Here is a 22,558-nt window from a genome sequence, read left to right on the forward strand (position 1 = left end):
AATGCAATCTGACTGGTGTCCCTACGTGGAAATCTAGGCACACACAGAGACACCAGGGATGCACATGTACAGGAAAGGCCTATGGGTGCTGGAGGCTAAGTCCAGCAGGTCGTAATAAATGTAATAAATGCGAGAAGTCCTCAAAAGGTTGAATGGACTCTTTGAGCAGAGCTGAAAATCTGCATGTTATTACCTGCTGCTGGAACAGCTGAAGGCAATTCCCCCAACTTGATGGTACTTTATTGTTTACCAAACCTTACCTTTGATATGTATATCCGCTTTGCTATAGGGCAAATGTGTGAATAAAAAGCCCTGGGTGAGGAGATTCAGGGAGTTTAGTTACTGAAGCTAAGCCTCCCCTGGCTCCCCCAAAATGCCTCCCAAATTTATATTTCATGTCTAGTCTCTTTATTAATTTATATCGCAGCCCCTTCTCCAGATTCCTGAACCCTAGCAGATTCAGGGAAAGACCCCAGCATATGGGACACAAAGAGGAGGCAGAATCTACAACAGACAAGGAGAGAAGCTGCAAGAGAAACCAAACTTTGATTGATCTTGGACTCCCAGCTTCCAGAACTATGAGAAAATAAATTTCTATTGATTTAAGCCACCCAGTCTGTGGTATTTTGTTATGACAACCCTAGTAGACTAATATGGTGACCATCAAGGACTGAGCCTAAGTCCTCAGTAAACAATTATAAAAAACTGTTTACAAATGAATGAATAAATGAAAGGAGACATACCATTTATTACAACAGGGTGAAAGGACAAAGCAGAAACATACTCCCCTCCCTCTCCCCTATCTTGCCTTGTAGGGCTGGGCCCTCAGCCCAAGCCCCCTCTTTTTCTGAGTGACCACAAGAATGCCGGTATTGACCTAACTCCCCCAACCACCACCTGAGTGGACCAATAAAGCTCCAAGAATGCAGCTAAGGTCCTGATAAGGCTATAGTGGGGGACGGCCCAAGCCTCAGAATGTGCTGGTCACTTCCTGACATTTGTGCTGTAAGACCCTGATGAAAAACCCTGACCTAAATGACCAATCTCTGTAACCCACGTCACCCCCTAAGCCCACCCAAATAACTAGCCCTATATAAACTTTGTTATCTTGGAACTCGGGGCTCTCTCTTGCATCCAGTAATGGAGGCGGCGGGGGGGGGGGGGGGGGGTGGGAACCAAGCGAGCTTGTATTAAAGACTCTCTGCTTTTGCATCAGAAGAGGCTCCCTGGTGGTGGATTATTGGGGACCCCGAACTCTGGGCATAACAAGGGTACTAAGCAAACATTAAAAGTCATCTGTATGAGGTATTACCAATATTAGGAATGAAAAAGGAGACATAACTTCAGATCCTACAAATACTAAAAGACAATATAGGAAACAGTAAATTCTAAAACAGTATGTAAAGTGAATCCCAATTCTATTTAAAATGACAATAGTAATACCAAAGAAACCCATAAACCAATCCCAAGATAAGTGTGTAAACACAAAGAAAACAGAATGTAAAGAATATAGTCAAAGTGTTAACAATGACTGAGCATTTGGTTTATTTACACTTATTATTTTTTTATATTTTTTCTAGGTGTTTTTTCTCTCTCAAGTTTTCTACTATGGATATGTATTTCTTTTAAAAGCAGAAAGTTTCCAATAAAAATAAAAGTTCAAAAAGAGATATAATGTCCAAAGGAAAAAAATAGTATCAAATCTACCTAATCAACCTCATTTACATATATCTAATACAGATACACACAAATATAAGCACACACTCTACCTGTGATAAGATTGTTTTTAGAATCATCAGTGGATCATCAATCTCTTCTTCATTCTGAAGATCTTTCAAATTCACATCTGGTTTACTTTTTTCCTCCTAGAAAAGAAAACAATAAAAAAGTTTCTATCACAGGAGAAACACTTTGTAAAGTACATGATTGTCTAACCACTATGATGTACATCTGGAACTAATACAAAGTAATATTAATATAAAATGAAAAAAAAATTTTTTAAATATAAAAAATCTCCAATTCCTTAAAAGGTAACTAACAAAATAGGAATGTTTATGTTATGGAGGTTTCAAGATGGAGAAATGACAATAAGAACAATATAATTTGTATATGGTTTTGAATTCCAGCTTTGCTTGAATAATCCTGGACAAGTTATTTTCATCTCTCTGACCTCATCTATAAATTAGGATTGTGAGATAAGTAAAGCTTCTAGCACAATACAGTGTTACAACATTTTCTCACTCAGCACTAACAGAAGCCACATTACTACATGTGGAGCAACTATTCATTAATAACATAATTAATTATTTGATAATCAAGAAGATATGTTTTTAAGTATTCTACATCCTAATTAACATAATGATTTGTATCTTACATTTTGACATTTTATTGTGTTTTAGTTACATTTAAAAAATTGGTGGAGAGTTTGGGGTTGATGAGTAATGCATCATAATTTTGCCCATTGGAAATAATTGGAACTAGAATCTCAGTTCAGGCTTTTCCTCAGAACATCTGGAAGTTCTTTTCTTGAGACTATTCAAAACTTTTTCATAAAATGTTAAAGAAGCACTAAAAAATGAAAAGATATATTGTTTTCATATGTAGATTAAAAACCCCACTAAGCATCTAAGAGAATAGCTGATTCTAGAAATGCTCAAAGAAGCATAAAGAGCAGGGATAGGCACAACCCTCCTGAAGAATAACACAGAGGGAGACCTCGCCCTACCACATGGCATGCCTGCTTTTAAAGCTCAGAAATTAACAATGTGGTGTTTGCCTAGGAATGGAAAAGAAGTATGGAGCAGAAAAGCATGTCCCAAAATGGAGTCACACATACATAAACAATTGATATAACAGGATTGGCATTCTAGATTGGTGGGTAAAATTGATTATTGAATAAATGGTAATGGGCAGTTGGGTACCCAAATGAAAAAAAAAAACAATACCACAACATTCACAGATCATTCCAGGAAGAAGGAAATTTTAAATGTAAATGAAAAACAAACTTTTAACTGGGATAAGAACATACAATACAATATACAGATGATGCATTATAGAACTGTACACATGAAACCTATATAATTTTATCAACCAATGTCAGCCCAATAAATGTAAAATAAAGGTTTTTAAAAGTAAATAAAAATCCAAAAACCCCAAACCTAAAAAAAATCCCACAAACTTTTAGAAGACAACATAGGAAGAAAATCTTCATCATCTTTGGTTGGTGCCATGAAAGACAGAAGAAAAGCTAAGGAATTACTGATTAAAGGACTTGCCGAAACCGGTTTGGCTCAGTGGATAGAGCGTCGGCCTGCGGACTGAAGGGTCCCGGGTTCGATTCCGGTCAAGGGCATGTACCTGGGTTGCGGGCACATCTCCAGTAGGAGATGTGCAGGAGGCAGCTGGTCGATGTTTCTCTCTCATCGATGTTTCTGACTCTCTATCTCTCTCCCTTCCTCTCTGTGAAAAATCAATAAAATATATTTAAAAAAAATAAAATAAAAAAAAAATAAAGGACTTAAGCAATATGCTAACTAAATGTAGTTCGTGATCCTGGACTTGATACTAGAGTGGGAAAGAAAATGCTACAAAGGATTTGGATCAGACAAATGGTGAAATCTAAATATAAATTAAATGTTAGCTAAAAAGATGGTATCAGTGCTGAAGTTCCTTATTTTGATCTCTGCTTATGTAAGGGAATGTCTTCATTTTCACGAGATAAGCACTGACGTATTTAGGGATAAACTTAACTTCAAATGGTTCAGCACTAATAATCATAATGTTAACACTGTGTGTATGTGCACGCACACGTGTGCATGTGTGTGTACAAAGAGTGTGTGCTTGCACAAATGTGGCAAAATGTTAATTGGAGAATCTAGGTGAAGAGTATACAGGACGTGTTTGTACTCTGCTGGTTATGTTTCTGTAAGTATGAAAATGTTTAGAAATAAAAATTTTAAACTATCTATACTCACTTTCGGTGCCTATAAAAGTATTCCACAGAGTGAATACATAATAAATGGCAAAAGATTATCTTCATCAAATAGGACTAAAAAAGGAAAAATATTTCAAAGATACTTCTAAACTAATGTCCATGCTCACCTGAAGTTGCCAGTTTCCCAAATGATCGACATCTTTAATATACACATGATAGTGCCCTCCGTAGCAACCACCTTTGTGTATAATAACTGAGAAGAGGTCATACATGTATTCCAAGTCATCCAGTTGACTCTACAAAAGAACATAAACATGGATATAGTTTACACAAAGTGGGAAGATACATAACCAAAGGGCAAAAGAATTTTAACTACTGAAATAAAAATTTCACTGTTTATTATTGTTCTTTAAGGGTAAATTAAGATAAATTTGAACTGACTTTAAATTTTAAAATTATTAATTCTTAGAAGATTATCTATCATTGATCCAATACCAAACACACTACACCAATCACATTCTGTGTCTTGCTTAAATATGAAAACACATACCCAAACAAGATGCTACTTTTATGTACTTTGGCTAAGATCATGTAAACCAATGTGATAACAAAACACACTTGCCTATCAGTGTGTCTGTGATCTTGGCAAGCCCATCTTTGTTATGATACCTATTTTGCCACTTTATAAATGTGGTCTTGAGCTGGTAAATTTTTCCTGTGTTCCAACTAGGTTTGTCACGTGCCTCAAAGTCAAAGCCGTATCTGTCACCGCTCCTGACATGTTGGTCCTCTGAATATAAGAGGAATTTAGCAATTATGAATACTAGCTGGGCTTGTGAGGCAGTTTAGTGGAATGAAAAAGTTTTTTGTTAATTTATTAATTCTATGATCAAACTTTTCTGTAATTAATGCGCTCTATAATATGACTGACCCAACAGATGAATACCTACACTGGCATTTAAAAGAAAAATCTACTTTAGGTTAAGAGATACTTTGCATATGGGTGCTATTTGAAGGGATCCCAATTATTTGAGAAAATGTATTTGCTTAAAAAATTATACTATTAAAGTAAGCAGCATTCTTTTTTTAAATGTCTGGTTCAGGCAAAAGACAAGAGAGATATAAACAAAGATGAGAAGTGGTAATTATTTTTCATTAACACAGATATCAAAAAGAAATATTGCAAATTCCTTGGATAAGTGCTCAATGTTCTCCTTATTTCAGTTTTGTTATTTCAAAGTATGTTAAAAATCATTTGACAAACTGCTGTTTATAAAAGGACAAAACTTTTCCTATATGAGATTGCCGGGAGCCGGTCCATGCTTGCTGTTTCAAGGGACCTGGCATATATGGCATACTGTTCTTAATATGTTTGCTCACCTTTTTGGCACTATGTGTTTTAACCAAAGTCTCTGAGAAAGGTTGTTTCCCCAGGCAGGGATTTTCCCCTGAAGTTAGGGAGGGAATAAAACCTCTTAACTAAGTGCCAGGCGGGTAATTAATCACTTTAACTACGAACAATCATGCTTAAGCTACATAATCTTTACTCCCCGGAATGGAGATAAGAAACGCCCTAACCTTTGTAATAGAGATTGATAGGATTGGAATCAACTGGTATAAATACAGATGTAACAACACAGAACTCAGAAGACAGAACCAGGAGGCACAGAACCTACACAGAACGTTCTCTAGAGACAGAAGAACTTCGCTGGAGAGAACATGGCAAAAGATCCTGGACTGAACCTGACTACAGAAATTGGCAAGAGAACCTGACTAAAACCTGGTGACTGAACCTGGCTGGAGAACCTGGACAGAACCTGGCTGAAGAACCTAGCGAGGGAACATGGCTACAGAACCTGGCTGGAGAACCTGGAGAACCTAGCAAGAGAACATGGACACAGAACCTGGCTGGAGATCCAAACCAGAACTTCGCTGGAGATCCAGACCAGAACTTGGCTGAAGATCCTGGCTAGAGATCCTGGCTAGGCTGCTGATCAACTGAACGCTGTCTCCCTAGCATTCCTTCTTCGCCAACTCCGTCCACACCTTTGGGGACCCCTGGACCTGCTGGGGTTGGACCCCAGCATGAGATGATGGATGTTAACTAAGCCTGTTGTGGCAATTATTTCATCTACATGAAAATCAAGCTATCATGCTGTACACCTTAAACTTATAAACTGATGCATGTCAATTATTTCTCAATAAAACTGGAAAAAATAATTAACTCAATTATCCTGAAAAACAGTTTTTATGTGTGTGTGTGTTTTTTTCAGGCAGTAAATGGAGGGAAAAGTCCACCAACACTGGAAAAACTATTTATTCTGTGTGTCCAATAACAAACTCAGGGCCAACACAAATTACAACCTTTGAATGTTAATTCATATAATAAAACAACCAAAAAGCTCAGTAATTACGCTTGAAGTAGAGGAAGACCCATCTAAATTTAAGAATATTTTTAAAAATTACTTTCATGCATAGAAATTCAATAGCAAGCTAATAAATGTTCTGGTTTTAATAAACATATAAAGAATGATTTGTAACAAGAAATACATCAGTCTTGTCATTGTGATCTTGACATGTATAACAATTACATAGAAAATATTTTTAAATGGCTTATAAAGTAGGTTGATTATGCAATTAATTTGTTTTCAAACTTTCTCTTGCCCAAGTCTTAAGTACTACAAATCCCAGGCTAGTGAAGTTGCAGCTACCTGTTCACTTTCTAGATGTGTAATTCATTACTACATTTAAAGTAAACTAAATCCAAATAGCAAAGTGCCAATTTAAGGTAACTTCTTTTAATGTGAGGTGACTTCTAATTTTGCTCTTAAATTTCATATCAAAGCTTTTTCAAGAGAGTTTAATAAAAAGAAGTGAGAACAAATCCATACTTTGGAAATTCAAAAGGACTGTAATAAATCAGGAGTTCTCAGCTAGAAGTGATTTTACCAATTCCCCTTCCTGCAGGAGACATGGAGATCTGACAAGGTCTGAATACATTTTTGTCACTAGTGGAGAGGAGGGGGAGGTTGCTGCTATCATCAGGTAGCAACCAGGAATGTTGCCTCACATCCTACAATGCATGGGACAGCATAGTGCCATGGCTGAGATTCTGCAATAAGCCAACTGAAAACCAGGTCAGTTAAGAATTCAATATTGAGAGGGAGAAAAAAAAGAATTTAAAAATAAAAGAGTTCAAACCTGTTCACAAAAAGGCTTGAGATTGATCCGAAGAGGGAATGTGTAACAGCTAGTTTCCTTGTATCGTTCACACTTCACAAAATCAAAATTAAATCTTAATAACGAAACAGTAAGAAAGGGAGGCAGCTTACGTAATTTGGCCGACTGTTAAAAGAAAAATTTTTTAAGTTTTTAAAAAGCAGTTGCATAAAGAATACATGTTTCTTAACATATAAAAAAGCAAATTATGACATAATTTTAAGAGGAATATGTCCTTAAATCACAAACTCATCACGATGAACTGAATATAGCCCTTGATATAAACTCATCTATTTTACAGGACTAAAAGTGGTATCACTCATTTATGCTTACAACTAAAATTTACAACCCAATTTTATGTTTTTAGTGTTCATACCCTAAAATCAAGGCTATCTGATGAGCATGTTATAACTGGATAGTCCCCTCCCTAACAATGTTTCTTTCCTGCCCAAGTCCTAGCCTTTCATCTTCTTCCTTTTATTTACTAAGAACTGGAGCTCTTAATCTGGGATCTCCAGATCTCTTTCAATGGATCTGGGCCCTTGAAATATCAAATTTGTACATGTTCATGTATTTTTCTGAGGAGAAGATCCATAGCTTTCATTAGACTTTCAAAAGTGCTCTAACTCCCCAAACATTAAGATCTACTGATTGGGGTTTTATAGTTATTGTTCTTACAAGCAGGTAAGAAGTTTTTAAAAAATTTCTTGCTTTAAAACGAACCACATAATTAAGCATTTTTTTTTTTTTTTAAGTCATCAGCTTTTAGCCCTGGCCAGGTAGCTGATTTGGCTAGCGTGTCATCCTGACATGCCATGGTTGTGGGTTTGGTCTCAGATCAGGGCACGTACAAGAGGCAACCAATGAATGCATAAATATGTGGAACAACAAACTGATATTTCTCTCTCTCTCCCTAAAATCAATTTTTTAAAAAAGTCATCAGCTTTTCCCAACCCTCTTACACTAATGGCATGTAAGGGGGGCAAAACATCCTTCCCCACATATAAAATTATCCAAAATCATAAATATTAAACATTCCTAAAAATGTATGTAAAACAATCCTAAAAATCAAGTGGATAATTAAAAAAAGTTAAATGATAAAACAGCAATTTAACCACATGGTAGATTTTCAAACAAGCTCAAAAAATAAGTCTAAGAAACTAAACTACGATGTGGCTGAGAAAAGAAAGACTGCTCAAAACAAGAAAATATGCATTAATTTAGGTAGTACAACCTAAATTTAGAATGCAATAAATCTAATGCAACTATAACTGAATGTAATTTTAAAAGTATCAAGATAAGCTCAGCTGATGTGGCTCAGCAGTTGAATGTCAATCCATGAACCAGGAAGTCATGGTTCAATTCCGGGTAGGGGGCGTGCAGGAGGCAGCTGATCAATGATTCTCACACTGGTGTCTTGGTTTTTTTTTACTTTTTAAAAAAATTTTATTGTTCAACAATATTACAAACTGTTGAAAAAAATTAGAGGCAAAGAAGAATCGAACAGACTGTCACACTGATGTTTCTATCCCTTTCCTCCCTCTCCCTTCCTCTCTGAAATCAATAAAAACGTATTTTAAAAAAGTATCAAGATCAAAATATTTCCACTGAAAAAGAATTAAACCAATGATATACAAGATGTATAAAAGAACTGCTTTTGTTTAACAAAAGGTTTTTGTTTTACTAATGTGCCAATTAAGCCCAAGTAAAACTAAAAATGTATTTAAGTATCTTTCAAAACTTTTTATCCTCTGAATTTTATATTTATTTTATTAGATTGTAGTCGTAATGCCAAAGATGAGATACAAACTAAATAAGAAAACAATAAACCTCTCTATTTAGGGTTCCTAAAGGGATAAAGGCTGGATAGAAGTATGGACTAAACAGTATAATATTTACCCTGGTTCAAATCCTATTGTGAAAGCTACAGGCATGAGTTTATTGTTTTTATTACATTTTCACCTACAATGACCAGGATCCAAATCAATATCGTGTGTTATCTAAATCATTCCTCATTTTCTTTGTTAGAAAAGTCAGTCATTATCAGCTGTAAATACGTTTTTATTGTCGTAACAGAGTAACTGCAAAGATATGTCTTTTGTGGTTGTTCTTTCAGTGAGTACTCAATAACCACCGAGTGACTCGAGCTCCAGTTCATCATGCTAGGAAGAGCCTATGATACCATCCACCAGCAGTGGAATAGTGACCACTGTGGATAACAATGGCAGCAGCGGAGTTGATGCCACACTGCAGAAAAAACCGTTGCTTACATCCTACCCTCCTTTCATCCTGTGTTTTGCTTTGCTATACAAAAAGAAACCTAGAAGTACTGTCAAGCCCTTTTATTAGGGCATATTAGATCTGCTAGAGTTGGGAAGGGGATATGTACATATATCGAAACTGTAAAATAAGTGCATATACAGAAAGTAAAGAAAGCCATCTATTTTCATAGTGGTAGACAAAGAAAGGAAAGCTCAACAAGCATCTTGGCTGGCAGAAATAAAAACATATTGCCTTCTTTGTAATGGTAATTTGCAAAAAGCAGTGGTGGTGAGGAGTTTATCAACAAAAGGTGTATTTAAGAAACACTGAGGTACAAATAAATTTTTTCCTGAGAAAGAAAGAAGTGGAGAAAATTATTGAGTTGAAAGCTTAAAAAAGCCTTTACTGTAATAATTAAAATATAGATATATAACATGTAAATGTGTTTTCGATCCTTAGTATTAATTAGCAGCTTCAGTTTCAAACAAGCTGACTTCACTTGATAGACCTTCTTGCTAAAGTACTAAGTGGGCAACCTAAGAAAAGGCAGAGTGTCTGTCTTTACCTTTGCTGCTTTCACCAGCCGGTCACAAGATCCACAGTGGTATAAGTTGTCACAATCAAACACTTCCTCTTCTACATACATGTTCCAGAGTGCATCTTCCAGACCTGTTACGTTTTTGACCGCTACTGTTAGATCTAAGAAGTCTTCCTAAAATACACATAAACATAAAACAGAAAAAACACTTTCACAGTTCACATATATATCATACACATAATGAAAATAATCAGATATATTTTTTCTAAAATACTTTACATATGAAGGTATAGATCTCCTGATCCGATATGGTGAAATTCATAACCAAATTATCTTTTCTAAAACAAACTGTAACTGAGCTTAAAATATATCAGGAACGAGTTCATTGTAGATACAATAAAACCTATTTTATCAGGAGTTAAGACAAATGACAAATATACATCTGAATTGAGAAGTGTGTACATGTAGGACTTATTAGTGTCGAGTCCCTAGACTAGAACAGCAAGGGGAGGGCTGAATACTCAAATGAAATTCTGCTTACTCATCTGATTCTGCCAGGGTTGGTTTAACACATACTGAAGAAGTTAAAAAAAAAACATAATTTTGAGCCAAGATACAAAAGTATTCTTAATGAAAATTAAGAGGATATTTTGCAAAATGGGAGTCTATAAATTATACTGTAACTTCATTTGAATTACATGTTTTTAGTAATAAAAACCTGGAAAATCTGACAAGTTTATATTTAGTTTTAATAGCATTAAAGGCATTATTGGGATTATAAAATAACAGTGCTAAGTTCATGATAGAAATCTAAAGTAATACAAGTAACATTTAGATATGGTCTGTAATATATGAATGTGAAAAGTTAATTTCTGTAATTTATCATGTGCCTTAATATACAAAATGGTTTGAAATTTGTTTGTGATGTATTATTATAGAGGTCATTATATAGTAATTCAAAGACACACAACACCTGAATATTTCCAAATTAGGCTGGCCAAACCTATTAGCACAGACAAAAAGAATCAAAAAGTATCTTTTATCCCCAGTACTCATAAAAAAATAGAAAGAGAAGAAAATATCTGTGCCAAAAAAGCAATTAATGCAACATTTAGAAAATGGCATTTAATTTTTTACTCATACTATCAAATACAGAAACTTTCTATAACTCTTGCCATAACAAAAGATTTTTATTAAAGGACAGCTGTTCAGATTAAATCATTTGCTGTCAAAGATAGGTAGAGTAAGTGGAGATTATTATATTTACATGAACAAATTTCCAATTATATTGAATGGACAATCTGTGTCATGACAAAGTATTGTAGGTTATACTGGATTAAACATGATTATAATGGCTTTATATATGTTTATATGTAATAAACATATATTTTAAAACATATAACATGTAAATATAAGCATAAATGTACAAATGAACCTTCTTAAAGACATTAATAAACTAAATCCAATATTTAATTACAAATATTTGTCAATACCCTATTTTTATTACTTCCCTAATTAACTTGATAATATTCCACCACTAACCATGATGAAGTCACTTTCTTTATTTGGCCACAGATCTCTACTTGCAAACATCTCCCAACTCTATTTTCTAACTATCAGAGTAAGGAATAAAACATTAAAACTATGTTTTAAGATATTTGCTTCTTTCAGTTTACATGAAGAAATCTGGATTATAAACTTATGACTTAGGTGTAGTGAGAGTAAAAGAAAAAAACCAATAAAGTGATTTCCAGAAATAAACAGTTTAATCCTCACATGGTACATCACAAATTTAACTGTATGAATTATTCTTAACAATATAACTTATTACTAAAACACTTGCATATTCACCTGCTTTTCACTGACATTCTTACATTCTTTACAAACAATCTGGTTAACAATGGTCCCATGATATAGACGATTGATGAGATCATGGCCGGAGGTCCCAACTAAAGAAGTTTCCAAAGCACTAAAGAGAATTCGATTCAGTTCCTGCACATCATGTTGCCTCATTTCCTATAAAACAGGTAACTTTTATATATGATTTTGTGCTTCACATTTTTAAAAACAGATTTTTAAAGTGATGTTAAAAAAAAAAAAACAACCCACAAGATTTATCAAATCCAAAGGTAAGCCTCGATCAAACATAAGGATGACTAATCTAAACGGGCTGAGAACAGGTTAAGAGACCACCACCTATTTTCAGTTTTATTACAAAACAAAAATATGAACAGGCAGAGCAGCACATCTATTTCATAAAAAAAAATCATACTTGGTTTTATTTTATACAACTAACAGCTTATTTACTTGTTGCTGTCAAATGTTCTGTGTTTGTACACAGTGCCATACCCTTAGGGACACAAAGAGAACAAGGAAAGAAAGTCTTACAATAGGACACAGGAAGACAATGAAGAGAGACAGGAGAAAGGCCGGGAAAGGAAAGTGAAAAGACCTGCCAAGGATGAGTTTATAGTTTTGCTTGAAGCATATGTTCAAATCAGAAACCCGGATTCAAAACCAAGAGCACGTCACAGAGGCAGACAGAATTATTGCTAGGCGGCTTTTTAAGCTGATCAAGCAGTTTGCTATATAAATGGTAAGCTCTTTGTAATAGGTGTTCTACCTCAACTAGTCCATACAAAGATTCTCAGGGTATAAATTGTAAAAATAAACTCCTATACTTCTCTCTGTATCCACAACCTTCTCCCCACCCCCAAATCATAACTGCTCATAAAACCCTGCAAACAAGTGTCCAAAAATATAGTTCTGGCTTGTAATTATTTAACAACAAGAGAGTAAATATTTAAATAGTATATTGAGACCCTAAAACAAAATTAAAGAAGTTAGATAACATTAAACCAGTGTTTACTCGTCACTGCCGGCAATGTTTCTTAGAGAAGCTGACCTCCGTACCTCATTGCTTGTCCACCCAAAGCTGTCAGTGAGGTCTGCTGTGGAGGCAGCTTCCTGGTCTAAGAGCAGGAGCTGAGCAAACAACCGCTGTAACTGTAAAGGTATGATTCGAACCTGAATGAGAACAAATGCATTTCTAAATAAGTCTTTTCAATGTGGTTTGGGGATTTTAAAAGAACTGCATACTAATTTTCTTATATCTCCTAATTCACTCAGTTCACCCAGAAGAAAGTTTACAAATCTTATTACAAAGGGTGATTGTTTTTCTTCAAAAATTCAATCCAGCCCTAACCAGTTTGGCTCAGTGGATACAGCGTCGGCCTGCGGACTGAAGGGTCCCAGGTTCGATTCTGGCCAAGGGCATGTACCTTGGTTGCGGGCACATCCCCACTAGGAGGTGTGAAGGAGGCAGCTGATCGACGTGTCTCTCTCATCGATGTTTCTAACTCTCTATCCCTCTCCCTTCCTCTCTGTAAAAACAATCAATTAAAAAAAAACTCAATCCAAAGCGTTTTAGCTATCTGGAGTTTTCTACCTAGACATAGTTCAGGTCAATACTAAAACCCAAAGAAGCCTTAAAAAACTACCTCATTGATTACAGACGGATAGTAATTTAAGTCTCTAATAGTTCATTCTTTCTCTAAAATGCCTCAGATACAGACATACTCTCATGAGGAATTTTCCAGTCATAGACGGGCTGCACCTGCCTCACTTTCTTCCCGTAGGTTCCAAGCCTGTTCCTGTCTTATTTGGGCTGGAAGCCTGGGCTGACAGAGAAGCTGGTCAGAGCCTAGTTTGCAGACCAAATTTAAGCATCTAAAGTGAGAATCAGCCTTTAGAAACTTTTATGGCAATCTGACATTGTCATGACATCTTTATTATATCCCACAGAAGTATAATCTGCAACAGATTGGGAATTTTTAAAAATACACAAAAACTGGCCCTTTGCTGCACAGGTGGCCTGAGAAGCACTGGGCTGGATCATGAAAGACTCCTCGTAAGAAGTACTGATTTTAGCCTGAAAGCGACAAACTTCTGAATGATGTTTAAGCAGGGGAGGAACATCATTAGATCTGCACTTATGATAAACCAATTCCTCATTCAATTTATTTCCAGAATACCGAAGTGAATGAATACTGGTTATTTGTTGTTATTACAAATAAGTGCATTAAATAGAGTTTGTTAGGCTAGTGTGGACCATTTGCAAATATTTCCTTCACCAGAAGAAAGAATAAACACAGTAGCAGCAGCAGCAGAGACATTACATTTGAAAAATTAATTGTTCCATTGTCAGTAGGGTATAAGCTAAGTCACTTTCTGAAAATAATAATCATATTTGGTAATTAATTAATAAAATTATTGATTTCTGTAAGAAATTTAATTCCTTCCTTAAAAAACACTCCCTCAGTACTCCAAAACAACAACCACCCCTGTAAATCATAGATTTAATACCTTTGCATCAGGATTATCCTTTTCCTCTAAAGAACCAAGCTCTTCTGGGCCAAGAGAAAATAAAGCTTCTAGACATAAAAAGTAGAATCAGAGATGTAAGTGACATTATTTCATTTTAGAAAACCAAGGCCACCAATAAATAAAATCAGTTAACAATTCAGCAATATGATTGCAGCAATGTTTATACCTTTACACATTTTACTTTCTAGTAATATTATTTTTAAGCATTGACTATAAAGGGCATGCTAAGGTTTCAGCATGAAAGGTCTAGAAAAGGAAAATTATTCATATAAAACTAAGAGCAGAAACATCAGAAATCTGTGATGGCCATAGGCAGTAGGTCCCTAGAGCTACCTAAGGAGTATCAGGAAATACAACAAATAATAGTTCTGTATTTGATCAACAGCAAGCCATCCTTTCCTGAGAAGGACCACCTTTAACTCTGAGATTATACCCTTCCTTTTTGGGGCATGTAAATATTTTTCCTGGGTTGAGGGTGATAACAGATGTTAGTGGTCTTACCTAGAAAAGTAAGTTGGTAACCCAAGCCAGTCCCCGGAATTTTTTAAATACAGCATCTCGCTATGCCACCCAATGAGGAAATATATGAATCTTTTGGGAAGTCTGTATTCAAACCTAGATAGGAACTCCTACTGGGAACTTTGATATACTCCAGGGAGAGAAGGGATGGGATGGGTGTTGTCCCTTACTGGCAACCACTCCTGCCTAGTGATTACTATTGTGAATGTTATACTCCTCCGTAATTCCTGGGGGGAACTGGGAAAAAATGAACTACAAGGACTTTTACAATCATCTCCCACTACTCTCAGCAACACTAAACTGGGAGTACAGTGAAACCCAATCTAGCCTAACTCCATAAAATGATTCCAAGAAGCTCCAACACTTTCCTCCCCCAGTCCTTACCCTTTCCCAATTATACTTCCCCTTCAATAAGCACTGGGATTCATGCCAGGCCTTACAAGGAGTTCACAATCCCCACTAAGATATCAACCCACATGCTTGGCTGGTGATCCCCTTTGCTAAGAAGATGTCCTGGGACTCTCAGCCCTATTCTTGCTTAGGGGTACTCATCATGACCTGCTCCACCCCAAACACCTGCCTCAGTCTCTTTTTAAGGCTACTTTTCTACTTTAAGTTGCCCTTTAACTTCAACAATATTAAAACTTGGAAAAGTTCTATCTCCGCCCCCCCCCCCCACCCCCAAGGGATCTACTAAAATCCGACAGAAAAATTCCGACAGAAAAATTCTTATGGTGGAATTACTGAATGCAACAGGGAGAGATTTTTATGGTGGGGATGGAGTCAAGAAGAGGCCCCACTCTTAAATCCCATATGCAGTCCAATCCACTAGAATGGCCCTCGGAAGGGGACACGGTAAATATTTACTAAATCTCTGGAGGGAGGAAGTCTTTCTTAAGCTCAGAAGCAACAGAGAATGTTACAAAGATTTGATAAACGTGCAGTGGTGGTAAGGGGAATGTGGCAGTAGACACCGAATGAACCAGGTTGTCCGTCCTCAGAAAACAGAGACACTGTGGAGAGCTAAACTACAAAACCACACAAAGCTGGGGGCCCCAGTCAGGGTCATGTGAAGGCAAAATAACGTTCACCCTGAAATCAAGACAACGCGGAGGTGAAGACTCCTGTGGAGGAAGCTAGTCTGCAGAGATGGGAATGGGATAAACATGCAGAGAGAAACAGGAGCAAGAAATTAGGGCCCGAAAAGGTTGGGCTGGCTTCCTGTAGGTCATTTCTGGGATATTTCCTTACATTCTTATAATAAATTCCCTTTGAAATTTAGTTAATTTGAGTGGGTTTCTGTTCCTTGCACACAATCCCTTTGTCTAACATCTTTCTTGGGTTTTTGAAATTCACTATTTCCAGATTTTAGAAAGATAATATGAAGAAAAGGTTAACATGATGTTAACTTTACACCCTCAGCAGGGTCTGGGACAAACAGTACCTGTTAATCAAGAAGATTAATATTCCTGTAACAAATGAATGAATATTCAACCGAGTGAATATTATAACTAGACTATAAAAGGCTTCACATCAGGTCAGGTTCTAACACTCAAACAAATTTAGATCATATCAGGTTGTCAGAGTTTTCTGAATTGCAGAACGGCAGATTATGAACTGTTTAAATAACGTGACACCCCTCCCCATCCCAAATGATATAATTGCTTTGGGTAACTCTGGCTTATGTGTTTATTACTTTGGAGAAATTTTAACACTCAAAAATACAAATAGTATAACAATAATGAAGGCCAGTACTCATGACAAAACTGTCTTTATGTTGTCTTTTCAATGATAAGAATTAGAAAAGTAATACTGCCTTTCTAAATTTTGTTACTAAATATTACAGGGGTTACATAGAATATACTTAAGATAACTTAAGCTCCACATTACCACTTTGTGTGTCACAATAACAACAAACACAGGCTGTAGAATACACCTTTACGATACTCTGTCTCTTTGTGATCTTGCACAACGGCTTGGAGATGAGGGTTACGGGCTACTAAGCAAACGCACGTGATATAGCATACCTCTGAATTCAGGTGTAAAATGAAGAGTCTGAAGAAGGGAATTGAGGTAGCAAGTTCCACCCTGATTTCTGATTCCGCTTAAATTGGTAAACTCTCTAGGAGCAGGTGGCTCCAGTGGTTTGGCCTTTAATTCTTTTCCTTTTCCATACTGATTAGTAGTTGATACACTGGAATAATCCTCTTCAAATAGGTCCCCAAACATTGTGAAACTAAATATTACCTTTAAGAAAGAGGACATGTTATAAAATGCTTTTATTTTTACAACAGACTTTCTCCCCGTCGCCCTCCCTGATCCCTGGGAGTCTCTATTTCCAAGTCTTCCCCGGGCCAGTGACTGAACCTGTGTTCCTTCCCCGTAACATGGGATCCCACCTAGCACGCGGAGTCACTGAAACAACCAAGCGACGGTTAAAGAAAGGCGCTGAGTGCACAGGGGCTGGCTCACCACGAGCCGCCGCCGTTCTTAAAAAGGCATCCTGGCCTCACGAAGGAAAACAAAGGAAACCCGTCGCCACAGCCGACCTACTGCCGGGCGGCGGAGGCCAGCCTGGGCCCTGAGAGCCGACCAGGACCCGGGGCGGTCAACCCCTCCCTAAAATCTCTGCTTCGCATACTCCTCCTACCGGATCATGACACTGGAATGAATTCAACGGAGCTAATTACCCTTTACCGCAGCTAAGTGCGTGGCCCGCAGGCTGGAGAGTCGCGAGGAGGTTCACGACCATGAAAATTACGGAGCAAAAGGCCGGGGTCGGTGCCCGGCGGTCCTGACGTCGGCCCCAGGGACCAGGCCACCCGCTCCGGGCCTCCCGTGAGTGCGGCGCGGCGGAGGGCCGCCTGGAAACGAGAAATGCAAAGCTCCCTGCACAGCGCCTAAGTGACGGGAAACGCTGAAATGCACTTATTTTCCTGTTCAACGCTTTCCTCAAAAGAGAAGCACAAGCAGTGGAACTCAGAAGTCCGACCTCGAGCTCGTGGCCGGGACTCCCGCCTCTCCCACTCCCGGCCTAGGCCAGGCCCTCGGGCCCTCCCAGTCACCCCGTGCCCGGGGCGCGAGGAGGCCGAAGTCCTCCTGCCGAGGACCACTGACCCGACGCCAGAACTCCGCGTCCCCGGGCCGGCCCGGAAGTCCCTCGCCTCTCCCTCCTCAGGCCGTGCCGCCCACACGGTCCCTACGCCCCCCAGATCCCTCCCCAGAACCCCGGCCGCCAGCTCCACTTACTGCCTAAAGCCCAGACCCCCGCCCCGGCCCAAACCCGTAGCGAACAGATGCGCCCCGAATAGGCGCCGCCATGTTGGCGCAGGCGTGTCGCCGGCAGCTTCCAGCGTGAGCAACTTGTGGAACCCGGACTACGCGACCCAGGATGCCCCGCGGGAGCTCCGGCCTTATGGGCAATGTAGTTCTTTTGTCCCGGGCGTTTGGGAGTCGGGGTGGGAGGGGAGCGCTTGCTTTCCCCGGTCAGTTCGTCAGTTCGTCCGTTCCCGGGTCCGCAGGCCCTATAGGTCAGGTGGTCGCTCATTCAATCACACTTAAAATTTATACTTATTGCTGTTGGCAGTCCGCACTAGTTGCGGTGGAATACCCAAAGATCACTTGTCTTTTGCATTGGCTAATTCCCAAATTACCTAAACAAAGGAAACATTTGTGTAAGCCTTCAGCTTGGCTATGCACTTTCAAAGACATTCTCCAGTGTACCTCTAGTAAAAAATGTACCACGTAGCCTTGAACCTTTATAATAACCTCAATGTTTGTTTTGTCTGCACCAACTCTAAATACACAAGAATACACTAAAAATACCTCGAAAGTATCCTCTCTTGCTGACTTGAATACCTTTAGTGGACTGTGTCAGCAGCTTATGTATGTAGGCCTGACTTCTGGCATCTCCCCAATCCAATCCAGCTTCCACCCTGGAATGAATGAGGAAGACAGGGAGAAAATCCTCTGGACTTCAGCTAAAGGCTGGAGAAATCGAGAATAGCTGCAAGGCAGGAGTCCTAGTGAATGCCAGACTAAGGGATTTGTAGAAGGAATACTTGAGGGAGACTCCTGTAGCTGGAGTGTTCCAAAGTATTGGTAGGGAAAGGCCTGGAGGCAGCGCACCAGCTAAGAGGTCAAAGGTCTAGGAAACTGCAGTGGGAAAGTCTGTTCTCAGTTCTCATTAGTCTTCACTTGGCCACACTGCCCCTTGGCTTCAAGACTCTCCTCCCTGGCCCCATGGCAGACTATCCTATTGCTTCCCTTTCTGCACTTTGCTTCTCTTTTACCGGCTGTGCTTCATTCCCCTCTTCCAAATTGTAGATATTCCTCAAACTTCCATTCCCTGATCAAGAATGAGCACCAGAAGGTTAGCTCCATCAGGTCACGGGCTGTTAAAACCAGAACGATTGTTGGCATGGAGACTGAGATGTCTCTGAAATGAGTGCATCTGCCCAATTCCAGAAAGTGATCATGAGATGGACTATGAGGAGCCAGACAGGTCAGCAGGTGATTAAAAACCTGCTCTGTAAAAGAAAAAGACCAGAGAAGTGTGGAGAAACACGGGGCTTGGTTGGAAAGTCTGTAAGGAGGATTCTCCGAAAGGTCAGTGGCCTCTAGGGGAACCTTGCTGAAGGCGGCAGCCCCTGCCTTGACTTTTCCAAACAAGTCCGAGCCCCCGGGTGTTTTGCTGGAATCTTGTCGGGGTCCGACCCCAGCAGGTCCAGGGGTCCCCAAAGGTGTGGACGGAGTCGGCGAAGAAGGAATGACATGGAGACAACGTTCAGTTGATCAGCAGCCTAGCCAGGATCTCTAGCCAAGTTCTGGTTAGGATCTGTAGCCAAGTTATGGTTCAGTTCTCTCACTAGGTTCTCCAGCAAGGTTCTCCAGGTTCTCCAGCCAGGTTCAGTCGCCAGATTCTGTAGCCAGGTTCTTCAGCCAGGTTCTGTCTAGGTTCTCCAACTAAGTTCTGTAGCCAGTTTCTGTCCAGGATCTTTTGCCATGTTCTCTCGCTAGGTTCTGTCTCTAGGTTCTGTCTCCAGTTTCTGTCCAGGATCTTTTGCCATGTTCTCTCCAGCAAAGTTCTTCTGTCTCTAGGTTCTGTGTAGGCTCTGTGTCTAGGTTCTGTGTGTAGGTTCTGTCTCCAGTTTCTGTGTTCTGTTGTCTTGTTACATCTGTATTTATACCATTTGATTCCAATCCTATCAATCTCTATTCCAAAGGTTAGGGCATTTGTGATTGCCATGCCAGGGAGTAAAGATTATGTAGCTTAAGCATGATTGTTCGTAGTTAAAGTGATTAATTACCCGCCTGGCACTTAGTTAAGGGGTTTTATTCCCTCCCTAACTTCAGGGGAAAATCCCTACCTGGGGAAACAACCTTTCTCAGAGAGGTGACTTTGGTTAAAACACATAGTGCCAAGAAGGTGAGCAAACATATTAAGAACAGTATGCCATATATGCCAGGTCCCTTGAAACAGCAAGGATGGACCGGCTCCCGGCAGAATCTCTATGTTTAGTCTTTAAACCCGACCTTGTAGAAGCATGTGCTTTCTCAAGGATACTTACCCTGCTGATTGTATCTAGAGGTTAATTTTAGTTCAAGCTGTTATTACAATAAAAGTCTAAGGAGGCAGGCACTCAGAGCTGTTTTGGTGCCTCCTGCCAAGCAGCCCCTTAGCCTCTCTTTCACAGAAATGTGTGTTAGAGTAATCCATTCATCCATCCCTCAGGGTCTGCTGGCCAGTCCCAGCAGAGAAGTTTGGATCAATCACTCAGGCTGAGGTTCAGCGGTTCCCTGGCAAGGAGCCATAATGAGTTGCTTTTTTATGTTTTCATTCATTCATTTATTCGTTCATCCATTCTTTAATAAATATTTAGTAAACATCTTTATTTATTTAATGAGCATCTACTAAGTGGCAGGCAAAGGGCTAGAAGTTTGAGATTTAATGTTTATCTGACTGATATAGGCCCCTAAATTCATAGAGCTCACTTTATAGTGAACGAAACTAAGAAAAAGCTACATGATAGCTGTAGTGATAAGTAACTTGGGGGAAATAACAGAGGAATGTGACAGTAAATGGCAAGGATGGGGGCTGTTTCTGATACTGGCCTCAGAGCAGACTTCTTAAAGGAGAACTTCCCAATGAGGAGGCACAGGAAGAGCTCAGGAAAGACCCCTCCAGGCTGAGAGAACAGCAAATACATAGGTCCTGAGGTGGGAAACTGTCCTGTTCCAGACATAGAAAGGAGGCCTTGAATAAGTGGAGAAAGCAAATGGCAACTGGTTAAAGAGGTGGACTCACCCACCATTTGGCCAAGGCAAGGATGTTTTCTAATTGCAGTGGGAAGCCATTCGATGGTGTTACGCAAAAGATAGCATAGTGATTGATGTTTGAACAAACCCCGCTGACTTCTGTCTTCAGGGCAAAAAGGAAAGCAGAAAAACTAATTTATGAGGCAGTTCTTGGAGTTCAAGTAAGAGACGATGGTGGAATGATGTCAGGCACTAGATAGCGGGGTAGATGTGAGATCTACTTTGGAGGTAGGACGAGACATGGTCATGTGGTGGCTTTGTAATGTATCACCTGGGCTAAGCTGAATTTTGTTTCCCAGAATTCCCTTCCTATTTCTGATTAGGGTTAGTCACAGAGACATTTTTACCTGAAATTGCAGGAGCAATTTTTGTTTTCTTACATGCAGAAGTATGGGACAGGCACTTCTGTAGCTCATACATGTTGTCACCTCTCTGCAGACTCACCTCATTGGCATGAAGCAGCAATTGGACCTGCACCTGCCCTTCCTTGCCCTGACTCCTCCTTCAGCTTCTCCCACACCTGGGCTAGGTGTGTGTTTAGCTCGGTGAGGAAGAGCACCAGCTTGTCCTGCAGGACCCCCACATCATCAAGGTTGGAGGTAATAAGAACACTTCAAGATTCTAGTCCCTTCTTGTAGATCCAAGTTCATTCCTGGGGATCCAAGCTTATTGATTCCTTCCAGAAGACCCACCCTGGTGTCCTTAAACTCTAGCATCATAGGCAAAGATTGTTTACAGAGATACATTCAACCAGCTCCCACATGAGTCAAATCCCTATGACAAATCCCTGACTATTGGTAGTGTTGGTGGTTCTGCTTCTCTGATTGAACCTTGACTGACACAGCTTGAATGGAGGGGCTGTGGGAGAGTGATGCCTTGTACATTATTTTACTTAAAACACCAGGTAGATGAAAATAGCGTTTACTGAGCCAAACTGGGAGAGGAGGAAAGCTCTGGTAGGGAACTCAAAAGTGGTGTTTTGGATATATTAACTCTTAGAAGCTAGTGAGGTAAAATTGGAATGCTATTACAATGTAATTTGTATGGCCAGAACAAATAAATTAGGATGGGGGGGGCAATTTTTGAATTGTTATTATAAGGAAGAGCTTCCCCAAAGTCTGGGATGTCTACAGATAAAATAGCTTACTTCAGAGATGGGCTAAAGAATGGCCATGTGGCCCTTGCCAGTTTGGCTCAGTGGATAGAGCATTGGTCTGTTGACTGAAGGGTCCCGGGTTCGATTCTGGTCAAGGACATGTGCCTGGGTTGCGGGCTCAATCCATAGTGCGGGACGTGCAGGAGGCAGCTGATCAATGATTCTCTCTCATCGTTGATGTTTCTATCTCTCTCTCCCTCTCCCTTCCTCTCTGAAATCAATTTTA

At 39.2% G+C, this 22,558-nt stretch overlaps 1 protein-coding gene across 21 annotated transcripts in view; it reads right to left on the minus strand.

The window, feature by feature from the left end:
- Nucleotides 1-18,217, minus strand: part of USP40 (ubiquitin specific peptidase 40) — an 81,685-nt gene extending 63,468 nt beyond the window's left edge. For 12 of the 21 annotated variants that reach the window (XR_004969431.1, XR_004969432.1, XR_004969433.1 and 9 more), the window contains exons 1-9: nt 17,549-18,071; nt 16,886-17,105; nt 14,319-14,386; nt 12,867-12,980; nt 11,805-11,969; nt 9,981-10,127; nt 7,136-7,279; nt 4,102-4,230; nt 1,770-1,865 (exon numbers count right to left, since the gene is read on the minus strand). Coding sequence is in view for 16 of the 21 variants with exons in the window: in XM_036319937.1 (XP_036175830.1) it covers nt 1,770-1,865; nt 4,102-4,230; nt 7,136-7,279; nt 9,981-10,127; nt 11,805-11,969; nt 12,867-12,980; nt 14,319-14,386; nt 16,886-17,087 (1,065 nt within the window). In the remaining 5 variants the exon portion in view is untranslated. The other 9 variants (XR_004969435.1, XR_004969436.1, XM_036319948.1 and 6 more) reach the window with 7 other exon arrangements.
- Nucleotides 18,218-22,558: the final 4,341 nt, after the last annotated feature.

Source organism: Myotis myotis, unplaced genomic scaffold (genome assembly GCF_014108235.1).
Source record: "Myotis myotis isolate mMyoMyo1 unplaced genomic scaffold, mMyoMyo1.p scaffold_m19_p_8, whole genome shotgun sequence".
Classification (NCBI taxonomy): domain Eukaryota; kingdom Metazoa; phylum Chordata; class Mammalia; order Chiroptera; family Vespertilionidae; genus Myotis; species Myotis myotis.